The sequence below is a fragment of the Cheilinus undulatus genome, linkage group 9 (genome assembly GCF_018320785.1).
Source record: "Cheilinus undulatus linkage group 9, ASM1832078v1, whole genome shotgun sequence".
Taxonomy (NCBI): Eukaryota; Metazoa; Chordata; class Actinopteri; order Labriformes; family Labridae; genus Cheilinus; species Cheilinus undulatus.
In genome coordinates this window covers 45,121,537-45,148,494 of record NC_054873.1, presented here as the reverse complement: position 1 = coordinate 45,148,494, position 26,958 = coordinate 45,121,537, and the positions used below count along the sequence as shown (strand labels likewise).

At 40.1% G+C, this 26,958-nt stretch overlaps 1 protein-coding gene across 1 annotated transcript; it reads right to left on the bottom strand.

Annotated features, from left to right (window-relative positions):
• Positions 1 to 14: 14 nt before the first annotated feature.
• On the bottom strand, positions 15 to 25,257 carry mlycd (malonyl-CoA decarboxylase). Its single transcript, XM_041795316.1, has 5 exons — positions 24,646 to 25,257; positions 13,883 to 13,995; positions 12,813 to 12,969; positions 12,251 to 12,403; positions 15 to 1,423 (listed from the first exon to the last, which is right to left on the bottom strand). The coding sequence occupies exons 1-5, from the start codon at positions 25,189 to 25,191 to the stop codon at positions 878 to 880; spliced, it is 1,515 nt and encodes a 504-aa protein (XP_041651250.1). The 5' UTR covers positions 25,192 to 25,257; the 3' UTR covers positions 15 to 877.
• Between the last annotated feature and the right edge of the window lie 1,701 nt (positions 25,258 to 26,958).

The following is a 26,958-nucleotide window of genomic DNA, read 5'->3' as shown; positions in this document are numbered from 1 at the left end:
ATTGTATAATTCAGTTCTCTTTAATGTAGGATAATAAGTTTGCTTCTTGGGAGAATATTGTTCTGCTCTGTTGAATAAAGAAAGTAAAACCATGCTGCTAACTGAATAAGGATGACTTTTGTGCTTCTTTTATCAGGTTACACTGCCACCTGTTGGAGGTCCAAGTACACTACAAGGCTAAGTAGATGGACTAACAGCTAAAGCAGCTGCTATAAAAACACTAAATGTGATCAGTATGTGTATAGGCTGATCTCACTCATAAATGATAGACAAAACTGGCAGGAGAAAATGTGGTCGGAGCATCCCGTTATCCGAGATGAAATAATATTTCCAGTCAGTGATTTCATGCCTTTGTGTATTGAGCTTTAGAGGAAATAAACAATTTAACAGCAGGTGTTTATCAAACCAACAAGACAAAACCAATCCCCTCCTTTGTCCGACATGTTTGCAGTGAGTCTGTTCAGCCAAATGAAAGAATGGCAGCATCATTTATTCCAGTAGCTGTGCTCCCTTATTGCTTCTGCTTCACCATTACACACACTGTTATCCAGGAACATGGCAAAGCATTGATAGATGCCTCGTGCTTCATTAGCTGCAGTCTCTCAGCCTGCAAAGCACTTACACATTATCAAACTGCTTCAACCAGAAACCTAACGACGCAGATAGTCTAACCGATGCGCTGCATACAGGAGGAGGGAGGAGAGGGTGTGAGAAATGTTCTTGTTTCAATTAAAATACAGTATCATCTGATGTCCATTCAGCGTTCTTAGCTGCTCTGTCAATGTTAGCAAACATTTTCAGTACATTAGAATAAATTAAACAAAATTAAGTGCGATTAAAAAAGGAGCAAAGGTGGGTTCAGGAGTGGCTCCCTGTGTCACAGCTTGCTGTTCTTCTGAAACTGGCTCACCAGTCCCAGCACCTGCTCTGAAGCTGTGATGACTTTGTTCTGCAGGTAGAGGGCGCTGTTTTTAGAGGTCTCCTTCAGGAAGTAGCGATAGTTCACCATGATGCCGCAGGAGTTTGCCACCCCCCTTGGGCTTGTATCAGCGTGCCAGTTGAGTCTCCACATGGTGGCACCGTTCTGCAGGTGGAAGTTGGCAACAGGGTTGAGAGCATAGCCCCGCCTCTTCTCTCCGTACAGGTACCAGGCACAGAGGCGCATCAGGGCGGGCTCCAAGACACGGGACAGGCGCTCAGAGTGCATCCACTCGCTGGTGCCGATCAGCTTACGGAGAGCCTCAATGGCCGGGGTTCCAGGGGCCGAGTCGGTGGCTTGTTCCACCTCCTTCCACTCGTGCTCGGAGAGGAGGTCGGAGCCCCGGCTCTCCTTCTTGTACTGACTCAGCAGACCCTGGAGCCAGGAGGAGAAGCCCGGGATTGGAGACAGGCTGGAGAACTGGCTCATTTGGGGGAACTCGCTCTGGAAGACATCAGGAAAAAAGAAGGACGTTAAAATTAAACCCTTTAAGTCTTTAGAGACCCCGAAACACTTTCCATGAGTGCTCAAGTCAAACTGCTCAAAATTGTCAGCACCTGGGGATACCAGAAACTCAAAAAAAGTCAATAGTAACAGCAAAATAAGCGTTTAAGCATTGGCAGAGAAGATTTGACAAATTTTTCATGGGTGCAACCCACATACTCAGCTCTGCTGCTCATCCCTCAAATGCATGTTCCTTACAAATGTGGCACCATTTGAAAAAGATGTAAGCAGGCTTTCCAACGTTACAAGATTTATTGCTAAGAAGCATTGTCACAGCAGAGAAATAATCTACCAAACACTTATTTCCCTTGTGCTAAGTTTATATTCTAAACAGCTAAACCGAGAAAAGCCAATACCTGGCTTAACCTACTTGAAAAGAGAAGGAGAGAAAAAAATTATACAGGAAAGGGAAGAGAAAACAACACTAAGATATAAAGAAAACGGATTAGTAGCGGGAGGTTTTGATCCCCTTCAGCTTGCAAAGGGCACCGGCTTTGCAGAAAGAGAAAAAAGATATAAACACTGAAGTTTTACGAAACAAAAATACATTTTCATATTTGTGCTCAAACTGCTGCTCCGGCCTTTATTTCCCCGGACAGTGACTGTGTTACAAATCAACTCCACTGCTTCATTCTGCCTTGCTGATGGAGATGGATGGTGTCCCCTCCCCTTCTCTCCCTCAACATCCTCCTCCTTCTTTTACCTTGTTTGCACTCTCACCTTTAAAACACAACCTCTCCTTTGCTTCTTCGCCATGGCTCGTCTCAACCACCCACACATTAAAACAACAATGGTAAGTGTTGTCTGCCAACCCTCTTTATTCCTTTACTTTCCCCCCCTTCCAATTCCATGCCTGGACAACAAGGCAGGCCAGGCTGTGAGAGGCTACACATGAAAGCAGGACCTGATGCTGCCTGCCAGCTCTGCAATAGTGCTTCTCTTTTCTCTTTGATTTTGACTGCCTTGGGCCTTCTCATATCCTGCTAGTTCTTACTTTGTGTTTCTTTACTATATCAAAATCTGGCCTTCATTGTGGCCTTCTCCTCTTTCAACTCCTGCATGCTCTGTATGTTGAGAGTAAACAAAGGTACACAAAATGAAGATGGTTGAAATAAGGACAGAAGCAATGGAAAAAGTGAAAAGTAAAAGGAATAAAGGATGGTGAGAAAATGTGGATTCATGCCAGAGCTGTGCTCCAGGGTCCAATCTACAAAGACAAGCAAGACCTCCTCCCTTCACCTTAAATCACAAGTGTGACCTTTTCTTTTCCACTCTATCACCTATCCATCATCATAGTGGTCCCTCTGTGGCTGCCTGCCTGCTCCTCTTCACCTTTACGTAAGGTAATGCCCTGTCAGGCAGTGCTGCATAACACCACTGAGCTGTGGTTTTCTAAGACCTCAGTGGCAAAGGGCTTGAACTTACTCTGCTGGGGTCGGGGTTTGAATCCCATCAGACCCTCAAAGAGATAATTGTGCTCCTGGGGAATCTAGAAAATGTCCAAAAAGTTATGAAAGTCACAAAGTGCAGTTTAATTTCCAAACAGTACTAAAATGTACTCTAAAGAGCTGGAATGAATGCAAGGGACTAAGTCTGGCGGAAGTGCATCACACCAGATTAAAATATCAAGAAAAAGTCATTTTTTTCTGGTAATTAAGTTTAAAAGTGTAACTTCTACATCATACATAGTCACACACAAAGTCAAGTGTGCTTATTTAACTTAGTAAGTAGCTTGGTTCTCTCTTTCTTTCTCTCTCTATCTAACAGGGACATTTGAGTTATTTTTTATCAAGGTTTTGACTTATGTACTCATTTATTGGGATTATAAAACTGGTTTTCCCAAAATAATGAGGTAATTGTTCCAGAAAATGCCAAAATATCTTAGTAAAAGGCAGTATAAATAAAATGTATGAACATGTTCATTTGTGTCTGGCATATGAGGTCTGCATTTTACTCAACATTTGTGCAGATAGAGCACAGTACAGCTCTATTTATATACTCTTTTTTATAATTGCACACAACTTTATGTGTTTATATGGGTGTCATACAGGGCTATGTGTGCACATGTGCATGAATGAATGTGGGTGTATGTAAATATGTTCATGCATATGAGCCAACATATGTATCAGTAGTGGCTTTAAAAAGTCTGCACATCCCTGTTAAGATGAAACAGTTTTTGTGATAAAATAAGGCAAATATTTATCATTACAGAACTTTCTCTGCTCTTGATGAAACCATACACATGGTGAAGCATGGCGGGGAGCAGCATGCTTGAGGCTGTCTTTGCTCAGCTGGAACTGGGGTTTCAGATAAGTTGAAAGGAATTCAGTTTGGCACAAACCTTTAGGTATCTGCTAGAAAGCTGAAGATAAAGAGGGATTTCACTTTTCATCGCCACAATGACCAAAAGCATACATCTACGTGTACAGAAGAGTGACTTCACCAGATGAAGGTAAGTTTTAGGATGGCAGAGTCCAGACCTGAATCCTGCTGAAACTATGAGGTGGGATCTAAAGAGGGCTGTGCACAGAAAAATCCTCATAAAATAACAGATTACAGAGCACTTTTGCAAGGAAAAGTGGTCAAATTTGCTAAGTTCGGTTCAGCTCCTATCAAAAAAGAATAAATACCATAATGAAATAAAGAGGTTCCTCAATGAAGTATTAGTTTAGGGGTGTGCATATTCATGCAACCAGTTTTTTTAATTTCATTTCAACTCAGTTCTGAGTACTGAGAAGTAAGAGTGGAAAAGTAAAATATGGTCTTTTTAAATACAGGACGAAAACAACAAGAGAATATGAATAAAAAAAGGGACATTGTCTTGTCTGGACATTCTGTCTTAAAAAGCTTGTTAAATATAAACCCTATGGTGCACAGTTGAGCTCGAAACATCCTTTTCTGTAGACTAATGTTTTAAACACAGTAAACATTAATGACTAAGAGTCATTATAATTCTGTGACAAAAAAGTCTTTAAAAAAATTTACAGTTCTTGTGCTTTTGGGAATTTAAGTCATTTTTAAAGTGCAGTGACTCTTAGGGACAAATAACAGCCACTCTGTGTAATTATCTTTGAGTCAATTGGGATGTGTTGATACCATTTTTTCCTTCCTGATACCAAGGTGTTTGGCATCGGCTGATACAGACTTCTGATCCGATACCAGTGTGAACTTTCGGGACTAAATGTGCAGACTAGCAAATCATTTTAGACCTATATTTGACTCAGAACATGGCTCAACAAATAGAATCATAACGTACAGCATCTCTGTGACCCTACAGGTGTTTTTCTCCTGATTATTGAATTTTACTCCTAAATTTAAAAATAACAATAATACAGGGGCTGCATCACAGGCTCTCTCTATTATGCTCTATCTTGGCAGAATGACACATAGAACGACCTGCAACTGGCTGACAGACCCTCACAAAGAGTACACAATATGGCAATTAGCGTTTGAGCTAGCGGTAATAAACAATCATAACTTGATTAAAACAGATTAAAAAGACCTTCAATGACGCGTTTACTGGTGTGGATCTAATCATCATTAAAGTCCCCAAAAGGTCTGGAATGCATTTTAACAGTCGCATTCAGAGAAAAAAAACTGTCACGCAGCCTCCATTCTTTGCTGCTGCAGTGGGTCCTTTGGTTTTTCTTGACTACTCTTAAACGGTAGCCCTGTGCATGACATGCTTTCTGGCAGCAAAGAAGAAATGATTTCTGGTTTATAGCGCTAACAGTTAGCATGGCTATACAAAGCAAAATATAAAGTTAAACTAAACCGTATCGGATTGTTGCATAAACTTTTGTACTTGCTGATACCAGTACCTGCATTTAAAGCAGTATCGGATGCATTTCAGATACTGGTATCGGAATCAGAACAACCCAAGTCTCCTTAATTTTGCAAGTCTGTGCACATGCGCTGTTCAGCAAAGCATGACCTAACGACGGAACAGCTTGCCAGTGGTTTTCACAGCCCAGTCGCAATGCATTCTGGGATAAAATCAGACAAAATGGCGGTGAGCTAACTGGTCTACTGCAGAAATGCTTGAAAAATTAATAATAGATGGATAAATAGATGTCCAATATCTGAGTTAATGGTGTGGATAGAATTTTTAGATTTGCCAGAAAGTTCCAGGCTCACTATAAAACTGTATGTGGAGAACATCATCAAAAATGCACAACAGAGAGCTTTCAAAAGAAAAAACAAGAAAGCGCCTATGATTTTCGGTTCAAAAGTTACCAAGCAATTAACCAAGGGTATGCCTGCAGCACAGATCCGTGCTGTGTGAGCTCTAAGGGTTAAAGGGCTGTGTAGCTTTTCTTATGGTCAGTTTATGTGTATAGGTGTTTTTCTATATGTGGATGCTATGTGCATCTGTGCTGTGACCATGGGTGATTAAAAAAGGTGTTTCAGTGTTTCATTCTGTCAACTCTTTCTTTGTGTATTTAACCATTTATTGCTCAATGGATACATACTTTTGTTTTTAAAGATATATATTCTAAAAGTTATATATTCTTATTGAGCTGCTTTTACAGACGTTTATATGGATGTGTTAGATACCACATGTTTTATTTGCTTTTAGCATCTTCTGTAAACCAACAGAATTTCATTCCACTGTGCTTATCTGGCATACAGTTTGAATAACAAAAAGCTTTTCCCTTTCAGGACTACAGCCTGGCAATTGCTGAGCTGACTGGTGCCCCAAGCATCTGTTTTATAATATGAAGACACTTTGATGCTTTAGAAATGTTTGCTTTTTGTTGCAAGCATGTAACGGGTCATTAAAACTGCAGAGAGGACCATAAACTCTGACCTCCTCTCCATGGACACACTTCTCATGCAGTGCTTGCAGGAGTAAAAACATAAGCATCCTCAGCAACAGACATCCCCCGGCCTGTGCTCTGTTCAGCTGGAAGGACTCAGACAAGCAGTGAGCATCACAATTCACAGGGCTCGCTTCTATGACATCCTCTCTCCTGCTGTAGTAAAACTCATGATCAGGATGTTAAGGTGGAAAAGCACAACATCCCTACACACCTGCATGACTGACAATCAATGATCTGATAGAAAATTACCATGTGCAAAAACACTATCACCAAAAAATTATCCACCCTTTTTCTTCTGCTTATCTGGGACTAGGGCATGGTAGCAGGCTGAATAAGTCAACCCAGACACCCCTGTCCAAAGTGGCATTTTCCTGCTCCTCCTGCTGGATCCCAAGATGTTCCCAGACCAGACCAGACCAGATATGTAGCCTCTCCAGCAAGTTCTGAGTCTATACGGAGGTGTCCTCCATGTTGGATGTAGCAAGAACACCTCCAAAAGGAGGTGTCAAGGCACCCTAGTAAGATGCCTGAACAACCTTAACTGGCTCCTACCAAAGGAAAGGAGTAGCAGCTCTACTCCTAGTTCCCTCCAGTTGTCTGCACACCTCAGCGTATCTCTAAGGCTGAGCTCAGCCTCTGTCCAGTGTTCAGAACCTTCAGCATCTCAGGTCAAATCTCTGGTTACTGTGGCTGACAGTTTTGGCCAATCTGGATTATAGATGGTATCAGCAGCACAAAGGGGGCGAAGGTGGCCTAGTGGTTTAAGGGGGTGCCCCATGTATGTAGGCAGACCGGGTTCAAATCTGGCCTGTGACACTTTCCCTCATGTCTCTCCCCACTCTCTTGTCCATGTTTCCAACCTTATCCACCATCCTCCTCTTTCTATAAAGACACAAAAAAGCCAAAAAATATATCTTTAAAAAACAAACTAGTCCAGAGTATCGATGAGTCAACTGCTGTATTTTAATCAAACTGTCTTTTCACAAAGCACAGAAAGCATCTGCATATTAAGATATCCTCCTCATCATTTGGTTATAATTTTAACAGCCAGCATTTATTTCACAACATCCCTGATTTCTTACAGCTCTGGCTAAAAGTAGCACATCATCTTCTTTTGAATTATATTTGCATAAGAAAGACAACATATTTGACAGGATAGATGCTGACACGCAAAGCTAGTAGCCCTTTTGATGGAGGCATCATTTCCCATTTAAACAGGCTCTTATCCTACAGTACATTATAACCTACTTTTTAAATATAAAAGCACTAAATGCAAATCAACATCGGCTTCACTGAACTGTATGTTGACATTAATAAAAAGGCCAATAACTGAAAAGCTTGCAGCAATCACAACAGTCCCGTTGCATGAATAAGTAGAGTGGAAGCAGCTTAAAGCGCTGAAACCTGATTTTAGGATACACTATAAAGAGCTTTTTCCCATCTGTTGGGTAAAGTGCTTTTGATGTTCAATTCAGTGTTCCAATCATTTAGCAAGTGCTTCCTGGAGTGGCCCGACATGGAGGGCTCTTCTGGGCTTATTGAGAGCGATGGATGAGATTTCATTACTGCCTGTCTAGTGACTGCTGCTCTGTTTATGTGTGTATACATGCAGCAAGAGCTGAAACAAGTGGGTGATTTGTGATTCAGTACTGGCACTTAAATAAAAATGAAAACTTTGGAAAGCAATCAGACACAGATCTGACACGTCACAGCTATATCCTCCTCTGGGAATAACGTCTCACTAGCTGGGCCTCACCTGAAGGCTACCGTAGTCTTTAATTGAGTCCAGCATGTGAGTCACACAGAGGGACACGTGCAGCTTCAAAGGAGTAGACAAACACCACTTGCAACTGCTGCACCATGGGGAGGAGATGAGGAGCTCTGCAGGAGTAAAGAGCTGTGTCTGTGTACACCTCACGAGCGCTGTCATGATAAGGTTGCATTATCTAGTTTAAGGAGACGGGCTGTTGAAAGTCTTCACTGATAAGACTGGGTACTTCAGGGTTATTGTATTGAGTTCACCTCTGCTGTACCAAGGTCTTCCAGTTTCTTCAATTTTCTTCATTGTTTTAACTTGAACAGGACATCATTCCTGGCTTTAGAGATGTCACTGACTAATCAGCCAAACATGGCACAGCAGCAGCCCGAATTATACCCACCCCTGTTCCACAATATACAAAAAGCTCTGGTGTTCAGAGGCCATCCTCACCTTATGATGTTTTATTAAATGGTACTCAATATTTGAGCTTAAAAAGACACCTTCTGTAAGCAGTAGGGGTGTAATGGTATTTACATTCATCCTGACAGTTCATGGGCCACAGCTCAGTGCACGCAGAAGTCTGATGACATCTGAATAGATGGGAAAAAGCCAGTCAAACTTGGTTGTACATGCATGCCTATCTAGGTGGCAGTAACGCTTTTTAACTATTTGCTATTAAACAACCAACAACTAAGAGAAAGAAGAGGGACAAAACACACAAAGAAGAAAAGTTGCCTGTAATTTCCAATACACCAGCAGCACCTTGCTCTGGAGTGCCGTGGTTTTGCTCCGGTGATCTATTTTGCACACTGGTGCATGTCTTGAATATCTTGAAACGACAGGGCAGAAATCGTGGGTAACTGCAAGTTCATTCAGAAATAATATGTCAACAGCAGTTTTAATTTTTCAGACTGGAGCTATGACTAATAATTCATCCACAGCCTTTTTTTCCATGACAAAAACTAGACTAAGACTAACAAAAATAGATCTGTGATGACTAAAACTGACAAAAACTAAGCTTAGTTTTCATCAAGCCAACTAAAACTAGACTGAAATGTAATGTAGTTTTCATCAGACATAACAACTCCACGATATTTCTCCACTGTGGGTAGATCTGTCAAAAAACAATGCATCTGTATCTATTCTGCCTCTCAGCTGTAGAACACAGAACCCTAGGTTTGGCATGATGCAAAGAAAACACTACCATGATTTGGTACCAGATTTAGGCAAGAGATTAAATGTTAGGACTAAAAGTAAAGACTAAAATGTGAGGTCTTCTAATAGACTAAAACTAGACTAAAATGTTTTGGAGTTTTCATCCACTAAAACTAGAAATGTCTAAAATGTGACTGAAACTAAAAGACATGTAATCAAAAGACAAAGACTAAAAATAAAAAATAGCTGTCAAAAGTAACTCTGGTCAACAGCAGATTATTTTTCCGTTCATTTCGACATGATTTCATGTTTTTATTGCTTCTGCCATGGGTGAGCACATCATGAAGTTAAAAGGATAAGGTTTCTACAAAGGTTGGTGGTTTCATGGATTTTTGATGGTTTTCCACCTCAAAGTTGACTTTTCCTCGTCATGGTAGCTCTGTGACCTCCTGACCTCCTGATGACCTTTTGCTTGTGCTGCAGGATGATGTTGACAAAGTGAAGATATACAATCGGAAGACAGTGCATTGTGCATTTTGAAATTGACTGGCTACTTTGCACATTTTTCTGTTGTTTTTAAAATGATTTGCTCTGACTGACATGGTTTTGCAGTGGCCAGCATCGTAATAGAAATGCCGTGCATCTCTAATGTGCAAGGTCACTTCTTGGATGCATCAGAGCCGGACCAGAGCACGGGCAGTGGAACTGCTCCGACTGACTGGAGAGGATGTAATTTGCCCTGCAGTGTGTTTTGCCAATGGATTGCAGCACAGCTGAAAATTGGAGGTTAGCTCCACTAGCAAGAGCAGCTGAGCTATGAGACCCACTGGCTTCTTATCCCTGTCATCTCTATGTTGTTTTAAAAAAGCATCTGAATATGAAAGCAGAGAGGATCTCAGGCATTACCGATGCTTAATATAAGGCTATACGTGGATATGTAGAAGTAGAAAACACCCGCTTAAAGTCTGTATGTATGCGCTCTGCTCAGGCTCTGTTGCATCATTGCATCCTGTGTTTCCATAAGACAGAGTCACTTCAATAAAAGTAAAAACCCTGCATCTTTATGTTGAGTTGTCCATGTGTTTAGCATTTTGCATCGGCGCCATGTTTGCTTCTCTCTGAGATTGCCCACAGATGCATGCTTTATTTCTCACTCCCTTCACTGTGACAAACCCTGTCTCTCTGTGCAATCGTCTGACCAACAACATTTTGGTCAGACGATGTCATGACAGTAACTTTACCCACTTTGGGGCTTATTTTGGGTCGTTTACAGTTCTCATACACTCCACCATTGTTTGAAATCACCATTAAGAGACACGGTCATATTGATTTTACATCACATGCAGGTTGTGCACCCCTGCTTATGTGTGTGTATGAGCAATTGCACTGTGCCGAAGCTAGTGCTGCACACTTTGGTAATAATAAGGGCTGTCAAAGTTAACGCGTTAATATCGCGTTAACTCAAATTACTTTTAACGCCACTACATTTTTTGTCGCACGATTAACGCATTCTGTATGACCCTCGACCCATCCCGTAGTTTGCCCAACCAGGAAGTGGCGCCGTCGTGATGCGGTACAAGCGAGCAGAAACAGATAAAGGACAGAGACTTTTGAATGACAGGTTCAGCTTTCAGATCATGTCAGATAAGACTTAAGTTATTTTCTCCTACTGTCAACCTGAACGGAGTTACAGGAAGTTTGTAGAGTCTTATATAGTCCGCACCACTAGCTAGCCACGCCTTCACATGTGTGATAATTGACATTATTCCAGTAAATCTACTGGACTGATGAAGTCATTTCTTACTGTCAACATTTATTTTACTTTTGGACTACATTTTTTAGTTTGAAAGTAAAAATATGATAAATAATAGCAGACATTTTTTAAGTAAATACTTGCTTTTTCTCTTGAGCAAGGAGATGTGTCCACCTTACTCACATCAGAACAGTGAAACACCATTAGATGTGTCTGTGCCTTACTGCTGAGCTCTCAGCAGAGACTTGACTTCTTTATGTCCATGTGTGATGATGAGATCTGTTGTTTGGTGTTCAGCTGCTGAGAACAGAGGATTTAACTTCTAGAAGTCTAAAGTTTGACTCTACATTGTGGTATTATTCAGTAATGTTACATTAAGGTCAGTATCTCCATCTGTTGTGGCTTGAGTTTACCATGTTAAGCTCTCAGCATATTTATGCAGCATTCAGTATCTTTGAGCTCAGACTACAGAATTTTCTGGACTTTATCTGTTGTTGTTTTGGGTTGTTGACATGAACAAACATTTGTATAAAGAAAGCATTTTTGTCCACTTGTGTTGATAAGGGTATTTAAATCTTGAGAAATAGTACTGTAAGGTACATTTGGATTGGAAACAAAGTGTGATTAATTTGCGATTAATCGCAAGTTAACTATGGAATTTGTGAGATTAATCGCGATTAAAAATTTTAATCTATTGACAGCCCTAGTAATAATGTGCAATTGCATTTATACTTGACAATTTTGTGATTGGAAATTGCAATTACAGTATAAAACATGAATGATATCATGAGAATAATTAATGTTTTGAGGTATTTCTCAGCTCAGAACATGCAAATATGAATAAAAATATAAAACCTGAAGTTTTTACAGTACTAGTTTCAATATTGTCCAAAAGACAAACGTTTTTCTTTTTTTTTTTTTAAATAAAGGCACCTCTCCAAAGTGAAATAGTAGCACTATTGTAAACTTAAAGGCATTTTGAAAGCCTTTGAAGTACCACTGAATGGAAAAAATATTGCAGCCTTTTATACAATTCCCTAATTGCACAGCCTGGCATCACGATTGCAATTACATTAAGAGTGCAGCACTAGCCGAAGCCCCAAAGTACCACTCTTGGACATGGTACAGAGCACTCACCCTGCTCAAACGAACACCAGCTCAGGTTTGGGGCGGGGCACAGATTCTTAAGTGTTAGTGTGCTCTCAGTTTCTTTACTGCCACATCAAAATTTTCACAAACGTACTACTGACTATATTCAGCATATCAGAATCTCTCACCTGTAGTTCCCGTACCACCCTCTTGATGAGGTAGTTTCCCAGCTCCACCCCTTGTAGGCCAGCCTGGGTGGAGGAGATGGAGTAGAAAATTGCTGCATTTATCTTGTTCACATCTTCTTCAGAGTCAAGTGTGGCAAACTCACGGACGATACTCTAAGAGGGAAAAGAAAAACATCTTTGTCAAGTTACAAAGAAAACTCTGCTTTACTCTCTTATAAAACCCCTTTCTCAATGCTCACACCACAGAGCTGTAGCAGCAGGAGTCTCTTACAGCTATTTCAGAGCTGTGAAAATGTTGCACTACTTCACAGGATGGAATATTTCCAAATTTCAGTGTTGTCAAAACCACCTTTTCCTCTCTGTAAACAATAAAGAAGGTCAACACAGTAAAGGTTGTTCCCAGAGGGCTGTGCGGTTTAAAGGTCTCTGTATTGTTTTTCCCACAACCCATTTGTCAGCCACGAGGAGGAACAGAACAGTAAATCCCAGGTGTTAAACTATCCTCACAGGTGTAGTTAAGTGAGACAGAGCATGGCAAAAGCCTGCAGCTATGGCTTCTTACCTGAATGTTATCAGAGATGTCTTCAGTGAGCGCTACATGAAGAACAACCAGCGGCTCTCCTGGCATGGCGGCATGGGTGAAGGCATAACAACGGCGGTATGGACCCACTCTGCGCTTCAGGTCGGTCCAGTTCCTTACAGGATGCACTGCTTCATATCTGGAGGAGGGATGCTGGTTAGCTTGATTGCATTGAACAGTTTGCTGTTTTCATAATAAGGCTGCTATCACTATGCGAGTCAAACTTTACATCTCCATACACCACATGTCCAACTCAAAAGGATAAAGCAAGGAAAGGGTGATTATACATCCTGGTTTTAGCACTACCATCCTGTTTTCAAGCTCCATGCCTAAAGTAAGGATGTTCCCAAGTGTCTATTTTGTATTTGGCTAAACGCTCATTTAAATTTCATTTAACTGACTAGTCTAAAGAGGAGAAAATCCTTGGAAAATAGTTAAATTCCTCACTGGGTCATAGTGGTCAACTTCAGATTACAGCACAATGTGCTGACACCTGTTCATAAATCATCACTTAATCAACACTACCTCTCATCCTGCAGCACAAGCAAAAGGTCATCAGGGGGTCAGTGGGTCAGAGAGCTACAACGGTGCTACTGAGGTAGAAACCCACAGATTTTTACATGAAATCACACATCTTTTTAGCAAACATTTAACTTCATTTTATACTGTACTCATCCATGATGGAAGCAATAAAATTATGGAATCATGTCCAAATGAACAGCAAATCAACCCCAAAAGGCCAAATAATCCACTATTCCTGAATGAAAATGTAGTTCCCCTTGATTTCTGCCCTCTTGTCTCAGGCTGATCAGCTTTATTGCACGGCACACTAGCCATGCTTTCAGCGCAAAAGGTCGTTCGCCTTTGGTCAGAGCTAAACCGCTGCTCTCTGGAGTACAGTGCAGCTGTTGTTTGTGGAATCTACAGGTAAAAAGTTTAAGGACCAGTCTTCTTCTTCTTTAGAATGGCAGGTGAATGAGGCTCAGTGTGTATGCTTTGCTTCAGAAATAAAAATATTCATTAAGGGTGAGAGAAAGTATAAATGTCCTTACTGACTGATCTTCTGCAGGATCTCACAGGGGGACTGCCAGGTGATTCTCTCCAGGCGAAGCAGACCGACAGAAAACCACTCAGACAGCAAACTCTTCAGCGTGCCATTAAGGTCCTTAAAAGCAAAAAGGTGAAGTTAAAAAAAGCACATCCACTTTCAGCTGGTCAGAGAAAACTCCCTATGTTCTTTCCCTTATTAAGAACAGCTTAGGACTGGTGTTAAGGGAAAATAAAAGCAGGATGTATACCTTGTATTTCATAAAAGTGCAGGGCAAACTGAATCAAATTAAATCAGTGTGACTAAGAGAAAAAGGTCATGGTACACTAGCTTATTTAAACACTGCAAGTCTAATAATAGCAGCTATGGGAGACAGTGTTTTTCTTTTTAATAGAAGGACCTCATAAAGGATTCTGTAGAAATTGCAGCTTTTATAGGACTGTTAAAAACAAGATAAACACACCATCTTTACAACCTCATGGCCTCTTTTATTGAGGGAACTCGGAGGCTCCAACTTATTGAGTGACAGCAGAGCTGTGTAAGTTCTTCTGTAGGCAATCAGCAATCCAAACCAGCATCTTACCTGCACACTGTGCAGAGTTGTGTGGTCCCTTGGGTGTCTGTATGCTGTTTGAATGTTTTCACATTATGAGTAGTGATTTGTTTGAGCTTGCAATGGGTATGGAGGAGGCACCTCAATAAACAACTTGCCATTTCAAAGCAGGCCTGTCCTCCTACAAAGGTCAGACTTCATTTAAAGCAAATCTCTTGCAAACACACAAACAAAGGCGCACGGTGCATGCACACAAAACACAGTCAAACACAAATAAAGCTTATATTGGCTGTTCCATAGGATGGCTCCACTGCTGGCTTACTTTATTGTCGGCTTGTCAGTCATAATAGAGACAGTCTGGGTGTAAAAGCCATTGGAAACTATCAAAATCAAAACTAACATTTAAATTCTTTCCAGCAAATATGTGACAGACTCTCCATTATTCAGCTCTCTGGGTGAGAGGTTTTACACAAAAATAACATACTGATTGACAAGCAAATAAAAAGTACCTCTGCAGAGAAAGTAACAGAAAAGTTTGACAACACTTCCTGTAACCTTACAAGCTGTCTGAGGAGAAATAATCTACGGTGGGAGTCTTGATAATCCCAGCCCGGCATTTCTGTGGAAAATCCAGCACATCAACAACCACCCGAGTGCGCATCGGCAGCCTGTGGTAGCAAATTCTCACCCACACAAAAGGAAGGCCAAACTGAGATGTGTTTTCTATTGACCTAGCGGAAGATGGAGCCTTTTGAAATGGAGGGAGCCTTGTATTTGAAGCCTGAGGTCAGAGGAGGCCGAGCAAAGGAGGCTTTGGAAGAAGAATAAAATCCTGCACTCCATCAAAAGGAAAATAAGCAACATCTCTCGGTTGTATCAATGCGGCCAGGCTTCAATATTGTGTGCTCATACATTCCCTGATACCTTGAGCTGTTGAGCAGTTATATTGCCTTTGTACAGAGCAATGGAGACCGCAGTGCCAGGAAAGAACACTCTGTCTTTCTGAGAGCGAATGACCACAGACTGCCAAAGTGTTTAGAGGTCAAACTCATGGGGTGCCAATACCTTTTCTCCAGTAGGCTGCATGCCACTTGTCAGCCTGGCAGTCCATGTGTGGAGAAAAATAGCCTCACACACACACTGAGAAATCCCAGGCAGCTAACTAAAATTACTTCTTTACATGTTTCCTGCGTGCTGTAAGTGGTGAACAGGAAGAAAAGGCCCGGAGGTAGAGGGAGTAAGTGGGAAGCAACATCAAAAACTGATTACCCAACAAAGAGAGACTAATCTAAAGTGACGATCCTGCAAGAAGCACAATAATTGCAGCATTGTGAATTTGAAATTTTCATTACTTCAGGTACAGAGCTGCACAGTGTGGTTCTGGAAGGAAAAAAAATCCCATTCATTCCCTTCATAGCAGCTTTGGTTATAAGCCACAGGCTCAATCAAGGATTATGGTCTCCTGGATTAAGACTGAGGTTGATTTCCTTTTAGATCCTTTTCAGTTTGCATATAAGCAGGGGCGTGGCACTGATGATGCTATTAATAGTATCACACACCTGGTCACCAAACACCTAGAAGACCCCAAGGCTTATGCACGCATCCTTTTTATTGATTTTAGCTCAGCTTTTAATACACTGCAACCTCACATTTTAATGCAAAAACTTAAACAGATGTGTGTGAATCCTTTTATCTTGAGATGGTTCTCATGTTTTTTAACTAATCAAACACAGCAAGTCAGAGAAAATAACAGCCTCTCTGAGCCCAGACTGATCAGTACTGGTGCTCCTCAGGGCTGTGTCAGCTCTCCTCTCCTCTTTACTCTGTACACCAATGACTGTAAGAGAATCCATCATTAAATTTACAGCTATGACACAGCTATCCTTAGCCTAATGAGAAGAGATAGCAGCCCCTCTGTTTATCACTCTGAAATTGAGAGATTTGTTCAGTGGTGTGACAATAATTACCTTTTGCTTAATGTTAAAAAAACTGAGATGGGGTTTGATCCCAGGAGTGTGGGTGATCACCAGTGGTCATCCACAGTGAACCCATCACACAGGTCTGCTCTTACAAGTACCTGGGGGTTCATATTGACAATACGCTCAGCTGGAGGACCCATGTTGAGAGCCTGTGCTCAAGACTGCAACAGCGAATGTATTTTTTACGCAGACTTAGAGTATTTGGAGTTCAGCAGAAGCTAACGTTGTTGTTTTATTCTTCTGTCCTTGAAAGCATAATCAGATACGGAATAACAGCCTGGTATGGTCATTTATCTGTCCAGTTAAAATCACAGATAACTCGTCTCGTGCATACTGCTATGAAAATCATGGGTGTCAAAAAGCACCCATCTCTCCAAACACTGTATGAGCAGTCTGTTGTTAGACAGGCACAGAAATTTGTTTCTGATCCGACCCACATTCTCCACTCTGAGTTTCAGCTCTTACCCTCAGGAAGAAGATCTAGGGTCCCTCAGACCAGACTGAACCGTTACAAACATTCATTTGTGCCCATGTCCATTAAATGTCTGAACAACAGGTGAGGTAAGATGTGCCAAGAGGTTGTGCAATATGCCAGTATGCCACTGCTGCCAGAAGTATGCTTTTTATGTAGATGTAGGAAATTGTTAGATTGATATGCTGCTGCTACAGAATGTAATGTTATGTGTTCTGTATGATCTTTATGTACGTATTTATTGATTTTGTAACTGTGGGACAGAGTCCAGGAAAGATTTCCCTACGGGGACATTAAAGTCTATCTTATCTTATCAATCCCTATACCCCTCTTGTTCCTTGCCCTACCCTTACATTTTACATGTTCACGTCTAGTGGTAGTGGTGGTCCTGATTCTTGTCAAAACAGAAGGCTAGGGTGGAGTTCTAGGGTTACATGGCCCTTTAAATGGAGATTTTTCATAGGCAAACTCCAAACTGAGAGTTATAGGAGATCTCTCAGAATGCCTTGTGAAGCACCGTCAAGATTTGAAAAAAACAATAATCTAATATACCTTAATGTTTTTTTTAATGCATTAGTAGTTTAGTATATATCATAACTTTACATCTATAAAGTCTTATTAACTAATTTGTACAACATTTACAAACATAGGTAAAAACTCTATTGATGCATCGTTGGTAAAGGGGCACAATTAGGGTAAGGGTTATGAAGGCTTTACTAAAGCAGCAATACAGCATTTATAGCTAGTTCAGGGGTTCCCAAACTTTTCAGACCTTTACTCCCAAAATAACACTGCCAAAGGCCGGACCTCCACTGTGAAGGTGGTTAAAGCGTAGATGAACACAGCCATGCACATTTAAGAATAGTTGTGTGCAGGGAGCGCAGATGGTCAAGCGGTTTAAGGCGCTAACCATGCATGCGGGCGGCCCGGGTTCGAATCCGGTCCTTTCTCCCATGTCTATCCCCACTCTCTTCCCTGTTTCCAAGTCTATCCACTGTCCTTCCTCTATCAAATAAAGGCATGAAAGGCCCAAAAATAAATCTTTAAAAGAATAGTTGTGTGCAGACTTAAGAGTTTAAAGATTGTTTAAACATTACTTTCATTTCAGTAAAAATCTCACCAAATGACCATATCTGTGTGTTCCTGTAAAGCGTCCTTGGGTTTCTTGAAAGGTGCTATATAAATTCAAGATACTATTATTATTATTATTATTATTATTATTATATCATATTTTACATTTAACTAATTCATGGATGCACAGAGAATCTTGAGAATAGAAGGCTTGACTATTCTTACCCTGAGCCTTGAGTGTCTCTCAGCCATAATGGACAGGAGCAGATAGCCATGTTTTAGCAGATATGCATGTCTGTATTGGTAGATTATCTTAAAGCAAAATAAATATAGTACAATAGTGCGGTTATACTTCCATTTGCACTTTTAAAAATAAAAGGTTTTTCTACATAATGCATTTATTGTGAAAATTTCCTGGCTCGGTCATACAATGAAATAAGTCCCTTTTTTAAACTTTATTTTGGGGCTTTTTTTGCCTTTCTTAGAGAGAAATGGGACAGAGCACAGAGCAGCAAATGGGGTTAAGAGAGTGGGGAATAACATGCAGGGAAAAAGCCACAGGCCAGACTTGAACCCAGGGCGACCTGTGTAGATTTGGTGTAACCTAACCACTAAGCCATCAGCAGCACGTGGTGCAAGCAAGAGTGGATATGCACCTCAGGTGTTATGCAGCAAACGCATGCCCAATCTAAAGCAGGCATATGTTCTGTTTATGCTACAAGTGTGTAGTTTTAAGTGTTTACAAGAATAGTTTTGTGCAGTATTCAGATAGCTGGCTGGCTCAGTTCCAGGATTAAATACACATGGATTTTCAAAGAAATCTTTAAAGGTTAAAAAAATAATTTATAGAGCCAGAACAGCCATAAAAGTGGACAAACACTGTTGAACCAGTATGAATAATTCCATCATTGTTTTTTCTCTGTTTCCTTCCGACTTTGATTGTGCGCCTTTTTTAATTCCAAATACTCCCTCCCTTGGTTTGCACAGTCTATCAATGCCTGAACTAAAAGCTTCATATTGTCGTGACCTTTCCTCATTTCGAGCACAATCAATTCCAGCAATAACAACAAGAAAAGGCACGAACCCACAAGACCAAGGTGGTCAGCGGTCAGTGCAAACGAGAACTCTGTTGGTAGCTCAGACCATTGTAAGCCACAAAAGGTCTCAGTGGGCCTGGATTAAATTCATCTGAACCATGCTCAGCAGGAATGAAATGGATTTTGAGGCTGAGTGAGGAGGCTGCAAGTCCTCTGGTGATAGTGCAGACAGGGTTTTGGAAACTCATCATACTCATAATAATGCAGAGATAAGCACACAGGCTTTCAACTGCATTCTAAAGGTAAATAAATATGAAAAAGTGATTTCAAGAGCTGCAAAAAACATTTTGGACACTGCATTTATACTGCAATAGTGTGTTATGACAGATGTGCATAATTTGAATGGCCTGTAAACAGAAATTTGTTTTGCCCCCATTATAAGTTTATTTGATCAGCCCTCTTTGTTCAATGGATTCCCTTGATTATCTCAGCAAAACCAATTTAGACTCGAATTCTGGGAATAAAATATTATTTGACTTAGATTAGGGCACTAAATCCAAAATATATCCTTTAAAACAAAGCAGTGGTAGTGCTTGTTATAAATTATACACACTACAGCGCATTCAGAACGTATGTAGCCCTCCTTCTTTTGTTTTTTACAATTTTGTTATGTTACAGCCTGATACTACAGTAAAACAAAAAAACATTATTCTTATTCTAAAATTTTTGAATATTTATTCAGAATAAAAAAACTGAAATATCACATTGACATAATGACAAAAGTGTCTAAACCCTTTGCAAAAAATTTTGAAATTTAGCTCAGGTTCCTCTGTTTTTTCTTGATCTTTGCTGAGATGTTTCTACACCATGATAGGAGTCCATACACCCATTTTGTCTACTGCTTATCCTGTTTCGAGGGTAGAGGGGGCTGAAGCCTATCCCAGCTGTCCTTGAGCGAGACGCAGGCACACTCACACTCACACCTACAGCCAATTTAGAGTCACCAGTTAACCTAACGAGCATGTCTTTGCTGGTGGGAGAAAGCCGGAGCACCTGGAGAGAGACCACACGGGCACGGAGTAGAACATGCAAACTCCACATTAAAGGCCCTGACCAGGAAGCTAATCTGGAACCTTCTTCCTGTGAGGCAGCAAGACTAACCCCTGTATCACTACACAGCCTTTGTTTGGAGTCCACCTGTGTTAAAACAAATTGATTAGACATGATTTGGAAAGGACAGGCTACAAAAAAATCTGCTGCTATAAAGGTTCCCAAGAGCACAATGGCCTCCATGATTGTAGGAAGAATTTTTGCACAACCACGACTCTTCTAAGAGCTGATGCCCCAGCCAAAACTGAGCAATCGGGGGGGACAAGAGCCTTAGTAAGAGAGGTGACCAAGAACCTGATGGTCAGTCTAACTGAGCTCCAGAGATCCTGTGGGAAGATGGGACAAAGTTCCAGAAGGACAACCATCACTGCAGCCCATCACGGATCTAAGCTTTATGGCAGAGTGAATAGATGGAGGTCTCTCCTCAGAGCAAAGCATACAATCCAGCCCAACTGTAGTTTGCAAAAAACTCCAGCTGGGCTATTAGTTTAATCAATCAATTTTAATTTACCACAGGTGGACTCCAATCAAGATGTAAAGCATCGCTGCAAAGATTGATAGAGATGGGAGGAAATCAAGTGTTTTTGCAAAGGAGCAGTTTTTCATTTTTAATAAATTTGCAAAAAAATCTAAAATTCTGTTTTCATATTCGCGTAATAGAGTACTGAGTGTAGATTAACGAGAATAAAAATGCATTTTTTCAACTGTAGCATCAGGCTGTAACATAAGAAAATAGAAAAAAGTGAAGGGGGTTAAATACTTTGTGAATGCACTGTATGTCTGCTTGGGGCTTCTGTACTTAATATCTCTCTTTATTCATATTTACTGAAAGCAAGCAAAAAATCTTCATATTTATCCATCTGATAATATTTTTGTTGGTGCCAATTTTTAAAAACTATTAGTGTGGTTTACTTGTGTTTAACGTATCTAAGAGAGGAATTTCTTTACCTCCTAAATTATCACAAAACCAACAGCTAATTGGTCAAAAAAAGAAAATAAATATCAGATTTTTTTGATGAAGGACTCATCTTGTTCTTCAGTACCTTACTGTAACATTTTAAAATAGTAATAAAGAGAAAAGTTCGAATAGAAGGGGAATTTAGAGCAACAGTCTAAGTGATGCAAAGTACATTACTGAACAAACCGAGTCCCTAGAGTTGTCTTGACAGCACACTTCCTGTCTAAAAATCCTCCATCCTCATTTAAGGTGCAGGCTGAAACTCCAACACTTAAGTGCTGAACATTGTCATTTATCCAGCTGAACATGAAAAACCAGACTAATGGGTGCAGGTGAATGGAAAGGGTACATTTCCTCAAAAAGAAAAGTTGCCAGAAATGTGCCATTAGTGGGGCAAAAAAATATGAGCTTTGTCTGAGTGATGGAACATTTCTGAGGGTTTTTTGAACACTTTTTCTTTTAGTCTCATGTTCTACTTTTCGTTTTAAAAATTCAGTTAAAATTGTCATTACATGCCTGATTCATGTTCCCCTCTCCTTAATGTTTTTTGCAGCAGCAGAGAGGCTCTTTCCTCCTGTAAAGACTGAGAAACAACAGAGCCCTTTAAAAATACATTATAACTTTAAATCGATCCAAATTTAATGCCTAGTCCTATGCATTTAGTGTCAAAGTAATTTTCAGATCAAATAATATATAAAGTCAAAATAATGAAAGCAAGTGTTATTACTTTAAGACGATTTTATCAACATTGTTGTTCCCTCTCTTTCTAAAGTGCTGCAGCCTGGCCTTGATGCACGATCTTACAAAGCAAGATCAAATTATTGACTGTTGATTTGATTTTTTTTTTAATTGACAATAACACAACTTTACACACAGTTAAATGCTCGGACCAAACTTTGCTGTACAAAAGTTCAATAATTAGACAGCTGCTTCCTATTGATGCCTGCCCCAAATAAAGGATGAGAAATTTTCATACAGCGGAGTAAATAAAAGCCAAAGCAATTAACTGAAGTTTAACAGTGAAAGGTTTTCATCTACAAGAAAGGCAAGCTGTGAACAACAAAGCAAGCTCATCTTCCTGCCAAGAGAAAATAAAATATAAAGGAATCCCTCAAATTTAGCTTGGTGTTATCTTGAGCCAAAGTGGTGCTGCAACTATGCAAAGAGAGCTCAATAACTTCTCTTGAGTTTGTCAGGGGGGGTAAACTGGGGCAAAGGTATCAGCACTCGAGCTGTGATGAAATATGAGCCATGTGAGCTGGGGGCAAAGCAAAGGGTGCAGTTTATAGCTCGGTTTAGGGTGCTAGGGTGTTGCAGGCCGACAGTGTTAAATGACTGATATTTATAAGAGTTATAATAGTTATGCAACAGCCCCAAATACCTACAGGTGCCTCTTAAACATTAGAATATCATGATAAAGTTCTTGTTTCCCCCTGATTAATTAAAACTTCCCTATATTCTAAATCTGTGGTGCTTTTCAATCTTTTCTCCCCAATGTACAAAAAAGCCTTATCAACACGTGCTACAGCATCTTTAGTTGTTGTATAATCATAGTAGGTATACAAATGTATATGAAATTAACTCATTTACTTCTCTGTCTCTGTAGATTATAGTCACTGCTAGAATGGCAAAGGCAACAAAGTAATCAAACTACACTAATGCATTCTTTTGCAGGGTGTTACCCTCCAACACTGCAGCCAATATTGTTTGGGGTTAGCACTGATGGTAAAATCTGCTCTTCTTTTGCTGTTAATTTCATAATGATCCTTACTTAGTGAAGATGCAGAGGTTAAGTGAAAATGTGCAAACACTTAAGGCCCATTTGAAGGGAACTAAATATGCAGCATGTTCTAATATGCCTTTGTTTATAACACAGGGTCATCCTTTGCAGGATGGGTCACTAAAAGATGTTTGGGACTAATGAAAAGTAGACCCACTCCTGCAGGTACCACTACACCACTGAGTAGTGCAAGACAACTAATCGAGTTTGAATATCAATCATAATTTTGGATTCCTGACCAAAAAAACTAGATAACTGTGATTAAACATTCACTGTGCCATATGCCGTGCTATGCTTGTTTTGTCCATAGGTTTTGGTCATATTGTGAATGTTTTTTCACTCATTTATTTCAATTTTTCTTGTTTTTCAAAGTGTTAGAGTGTTTAAGTTGGATAAATGCATGTGATATCCATTTTGTAAAATTAATAAATAATCAAGTTTGATAATCGGGATCCCAAAATATCGAATAATTGTGATTTTTTTGCCATAATCAAGCAGCACTACCAGTACTACAAAACTGAGAATATTACAGAAAGGCAATCATAAAATGATTTATAAAACAGATGTGTGGAGCTTCTGAAAGGTATGCTTGTTTAGGCATTCAATAGTACAAGTAGTCTGCACTTCTTAAGCACAAATGACTGCATCAATGTGGCGCTGCATGGAGGCAATCAGTCTGTGGCACTGGTCAGGTGTTATGTAGCCTAGGTTTCTGACCTTCAGTTCCTCTATAATGATGTTCTGGTGTCTCTAATCTTACTCTTGATAATACTCCATGGATTAGGGGTCATCAACACCATCTGTACCTTGACAGATGCTTTGGGGACGGAATTTCAATTAAACTTAAATTTCAGTCTAACTAACATATGTAACTTAAAATACTTTAATTTCATTCAAATGTACATACATTTGATTCTTTACCAGTCACATTAGTCCTAACTGCCAATACCACAACCAGTTACAAGGTGGTGACTGCAATCATTTGGCCATATTTCATGCACTTTTATAGTCTCTGTGTTTGATGTCAATGTACTGTCAGAAATGGTGATGCATGCATACAGGAAAACAGGCTTTTTGTTTTGATTCTCAGGTAGGGAATATAACACTCTCAAAGATCCTGAATCAGAAACTTGATGCAGAAGACTGAAGCTTTATTCAAGAATGGAATAATAGGTATGTGTTTATCATGCACTATATTTGCTTATTATCAGTTGACAGGTGGATTTCCATAATTCTATCAAACGTTAAGTCAATGCAGATACAAGTTTTTTCAATCCCAGTTATTTTAGGGGGTGTTTTAAAAGCTGTAGGCATTAACAGAAAAAAATATACTCTACATATTACATTTCTTCTCCCCATTTATTCAGAGTAAAACCATCTTTAGGGGACCAGATGGGAAGCTGTGAGGGGCCTGATTTGGCCCGTGGGCCGCCAGTTGATAACACTGATTCTGTATGGGGTTCAGGTCTGGTGAATTGATAGGTCAATCCAGCTCAGTATATCATGGTCAGAAAACCAGGTTTATTTTTGCAGTATTAATTCTTTTTTGATTGGTCTTATGTTACAGGCTTATTAAAATGTTTTGAGATACTGTATTTTATTTTCACACGCTGTGAAATGTAATTTCAAGATTAAAACAAAGAAGGCTTAAATTATTTTACCACGTGACTACCAAGCACTTTTTTAATAATATAGCAGAAAAGGGACTTTTCAACGATTTTATACTATTTTAGCTGCACCTGTATAGGCAAAAAATGCATTTTTGATCCATGCGAGCACCCGTAAAGAAAGTAAACAAATGTTTTACCCTGATGTGTGGGCTCTCGCTAGCTTTGGAGGTGAGTATTTCAAGAATATCGGCCCGGAGATCCACCAGAAACTTCACTCCACCTTCGACCCTGCTGATATGATTGAGCAATTGTTTGTAGCGAGGGGTCAGGCTGTACCGTAGCCTGTCTTCGACTTGTAAAATGGTCGCTAAGTCTCGTAGCTGAGTGTCCAGAAGCTTCAGGGCGAGCTCTGAGACCCCTTTGTGGTCCACGCCAAAGTCCTGAGACAGCTTCGTCAACACGCTGAGCTTCCCTTCTTTGTTCAGGCTGCTGTAGAAGTGCATGAACTCCAAACTGTTCGATTCAGGAGGTGGAGGGGACTTGTCTCTGGTCTCGTATGTGGGTAAAGGTGCAACGACCCTCGCTAGGATCTCCTCCATGCCCGTGACACCGCCACGAACTGTGGTCGAGTACCAGCGCCAACCGCTGACGTCCAAGGCCCACGAAGTCGCTTTTCGGAGAGCTCGGTGTCGCCAGCACCGCACACTGCTGCGAAAAGCCCAAATTACAGGGTGGGATATCATCGCCAGGAGGGAGCTCAGCTGTCTGTTTGGGACCCGTGACCAGTAAACACGGAAAGGAACAACTTCCGGGTTTCTTAAAGAGACAGTACCGCTGTCATGGCAACGAGTCCTATCAAAGTACAACTCACTGCACTCGGAACTTTTGAGTGGTGTTACAAAACTTGTCAATTTTCTTTAACTATAGTATAATAAAAGTCCCTGGCTTCATTAAAAAAAACCCTAGTAGGCCATGACAGCAGGGCTACAGTGTCGTTTCACTTATGCTCACATTTAAAACGTGAAATAACGTTTATCTTGGGAGAGCTACACATAAACGTTAATGCGTGTTCAAGATTTGGCCTAATGAATGATAACTACTGTATATGTGCACGACCATACTAGCTTGCCATGTCATCCAGTTAAATTCCCTGTTCATTTACAACCCTAATTCCAAAAAGTTAGGGCATAGTGTAAAAAGTTGGTTAAAAAAAACAGAATACAATGATTTGCAAATCTCATAAACCCATAATTTATTCACAATAGAACATCAACAACATATCAGATGTTGAAACTTAGACATTTTACCATTTCATGAAAAGTATTTTATTTATTTTAGAATTTAAATGCAGCAACACGTCTCAAAAAGTGGGGACAGGGTAACAAAAGGCCAGAAAAGTGAGTGTTACTGATGGAAAAACAGCTGGAGGAGCATTTTGTAATAATTTAGGTTAACTGGCAAAAGGTCAGTAACATGACTGGGTATAAAAGGAGCATTTTTGAGAAGCAGAGTCTCTCGGGAGTAAAGACGGGCAGAGGCTCACCAATCAGCAAAGTACTGCATCTAAAAACTTTTGGAACAATTTCAGGAAATGTTCCTCAAGAGAATCTGGAGAAATTCATAAAGGTCAATATAGGATGAAAAATGAAATTATTTTTCTTCATGTTGTAAAATCAATATGAATTGTTGAACTGACGGTAATGCTAATTTTTTTCAACATCATTCTCGTTTTAAAAAGAAAAAAATAAGAAAATAGTATTATTTTGCAAAATATTCAAGAAAAAATGGACACCTAAATGTCTGCATGATGTTTAATACAGCAACATCTCTGCTGCAAAAATAATGAATTGTAACTATAATTTTGACACATTTTAGGTCAAAATTTTCCCTCAAAGATTTTATAATCAACAGGTTTGCAGATATCCTAGAAAATAATATTGCATATCTTACAAGGATGATATTTCACATTTAGGGGTATGCACCACAAGTGGAACAGAGGGGGGTAGTGACTTCAGTTCATTCGTGTTTTCTGTATTTTTGTATCACAAGCTTTATATCTAATCTCAATGCTATCATGAAATTGTGTGACTTCTTGATAAGTGTGACCATTGTTTTAGAGCAGTAATTACTCACCCAAACAATGCACACCACTGGGTGGTACCTTTTAAATGCAGCCAAGTCTTCGGCCCTCACTGAGTGCTGCAGCTGTTGAAGCTATTATTGGTGCTGAGGATGCTACCAGGTCAGAGCAGTGCCCTCTAAAGTGAGAACACAGTCAAGCAGCCATTATCACTGCTGTTCTTGTTATCATCAAACCCTTTGAGTCACAGGGAGCTCCATGAGATTCAGCAGAAAGCTGTAAAGAAAAAAAAACATGGATGCCAAGCTTTTAACCTTCCTTTAAGGAAGTTATTTAAAGCTCAATGCTACTTTCATGTAACTTTGAGATGTTTTCCTGTACCCCACATTATCTGAGGTGTTGTTGCCATCATTTACAGTAACTGAACATA

Excerpts from the sequence above, each read along its gene's own strand:
- mlycd (XM_041795316.1), bottom strand. The coding sequence starts at position 25,191 with ATGATATCCCACCCTGTAATTTGGGCTTTTCGCAGCAGTGTGCGGTGC. Across the intron at positions 13,996-24,645 it reads GCGAGAGCCCACACATCAGG|GACCTTAATGGCACGCTGAA; the intron begins GTAAAACATTTG and ends TTTGCTTTTAAG. Across the intron at positions 12,970-13,882 it reads ATCCTGCAGAAGATCAGTCA|ATATGAAGCAGTGCATCCTG; the intron begins GTAAGGACATTT and ends TCCCTCCTCCAG.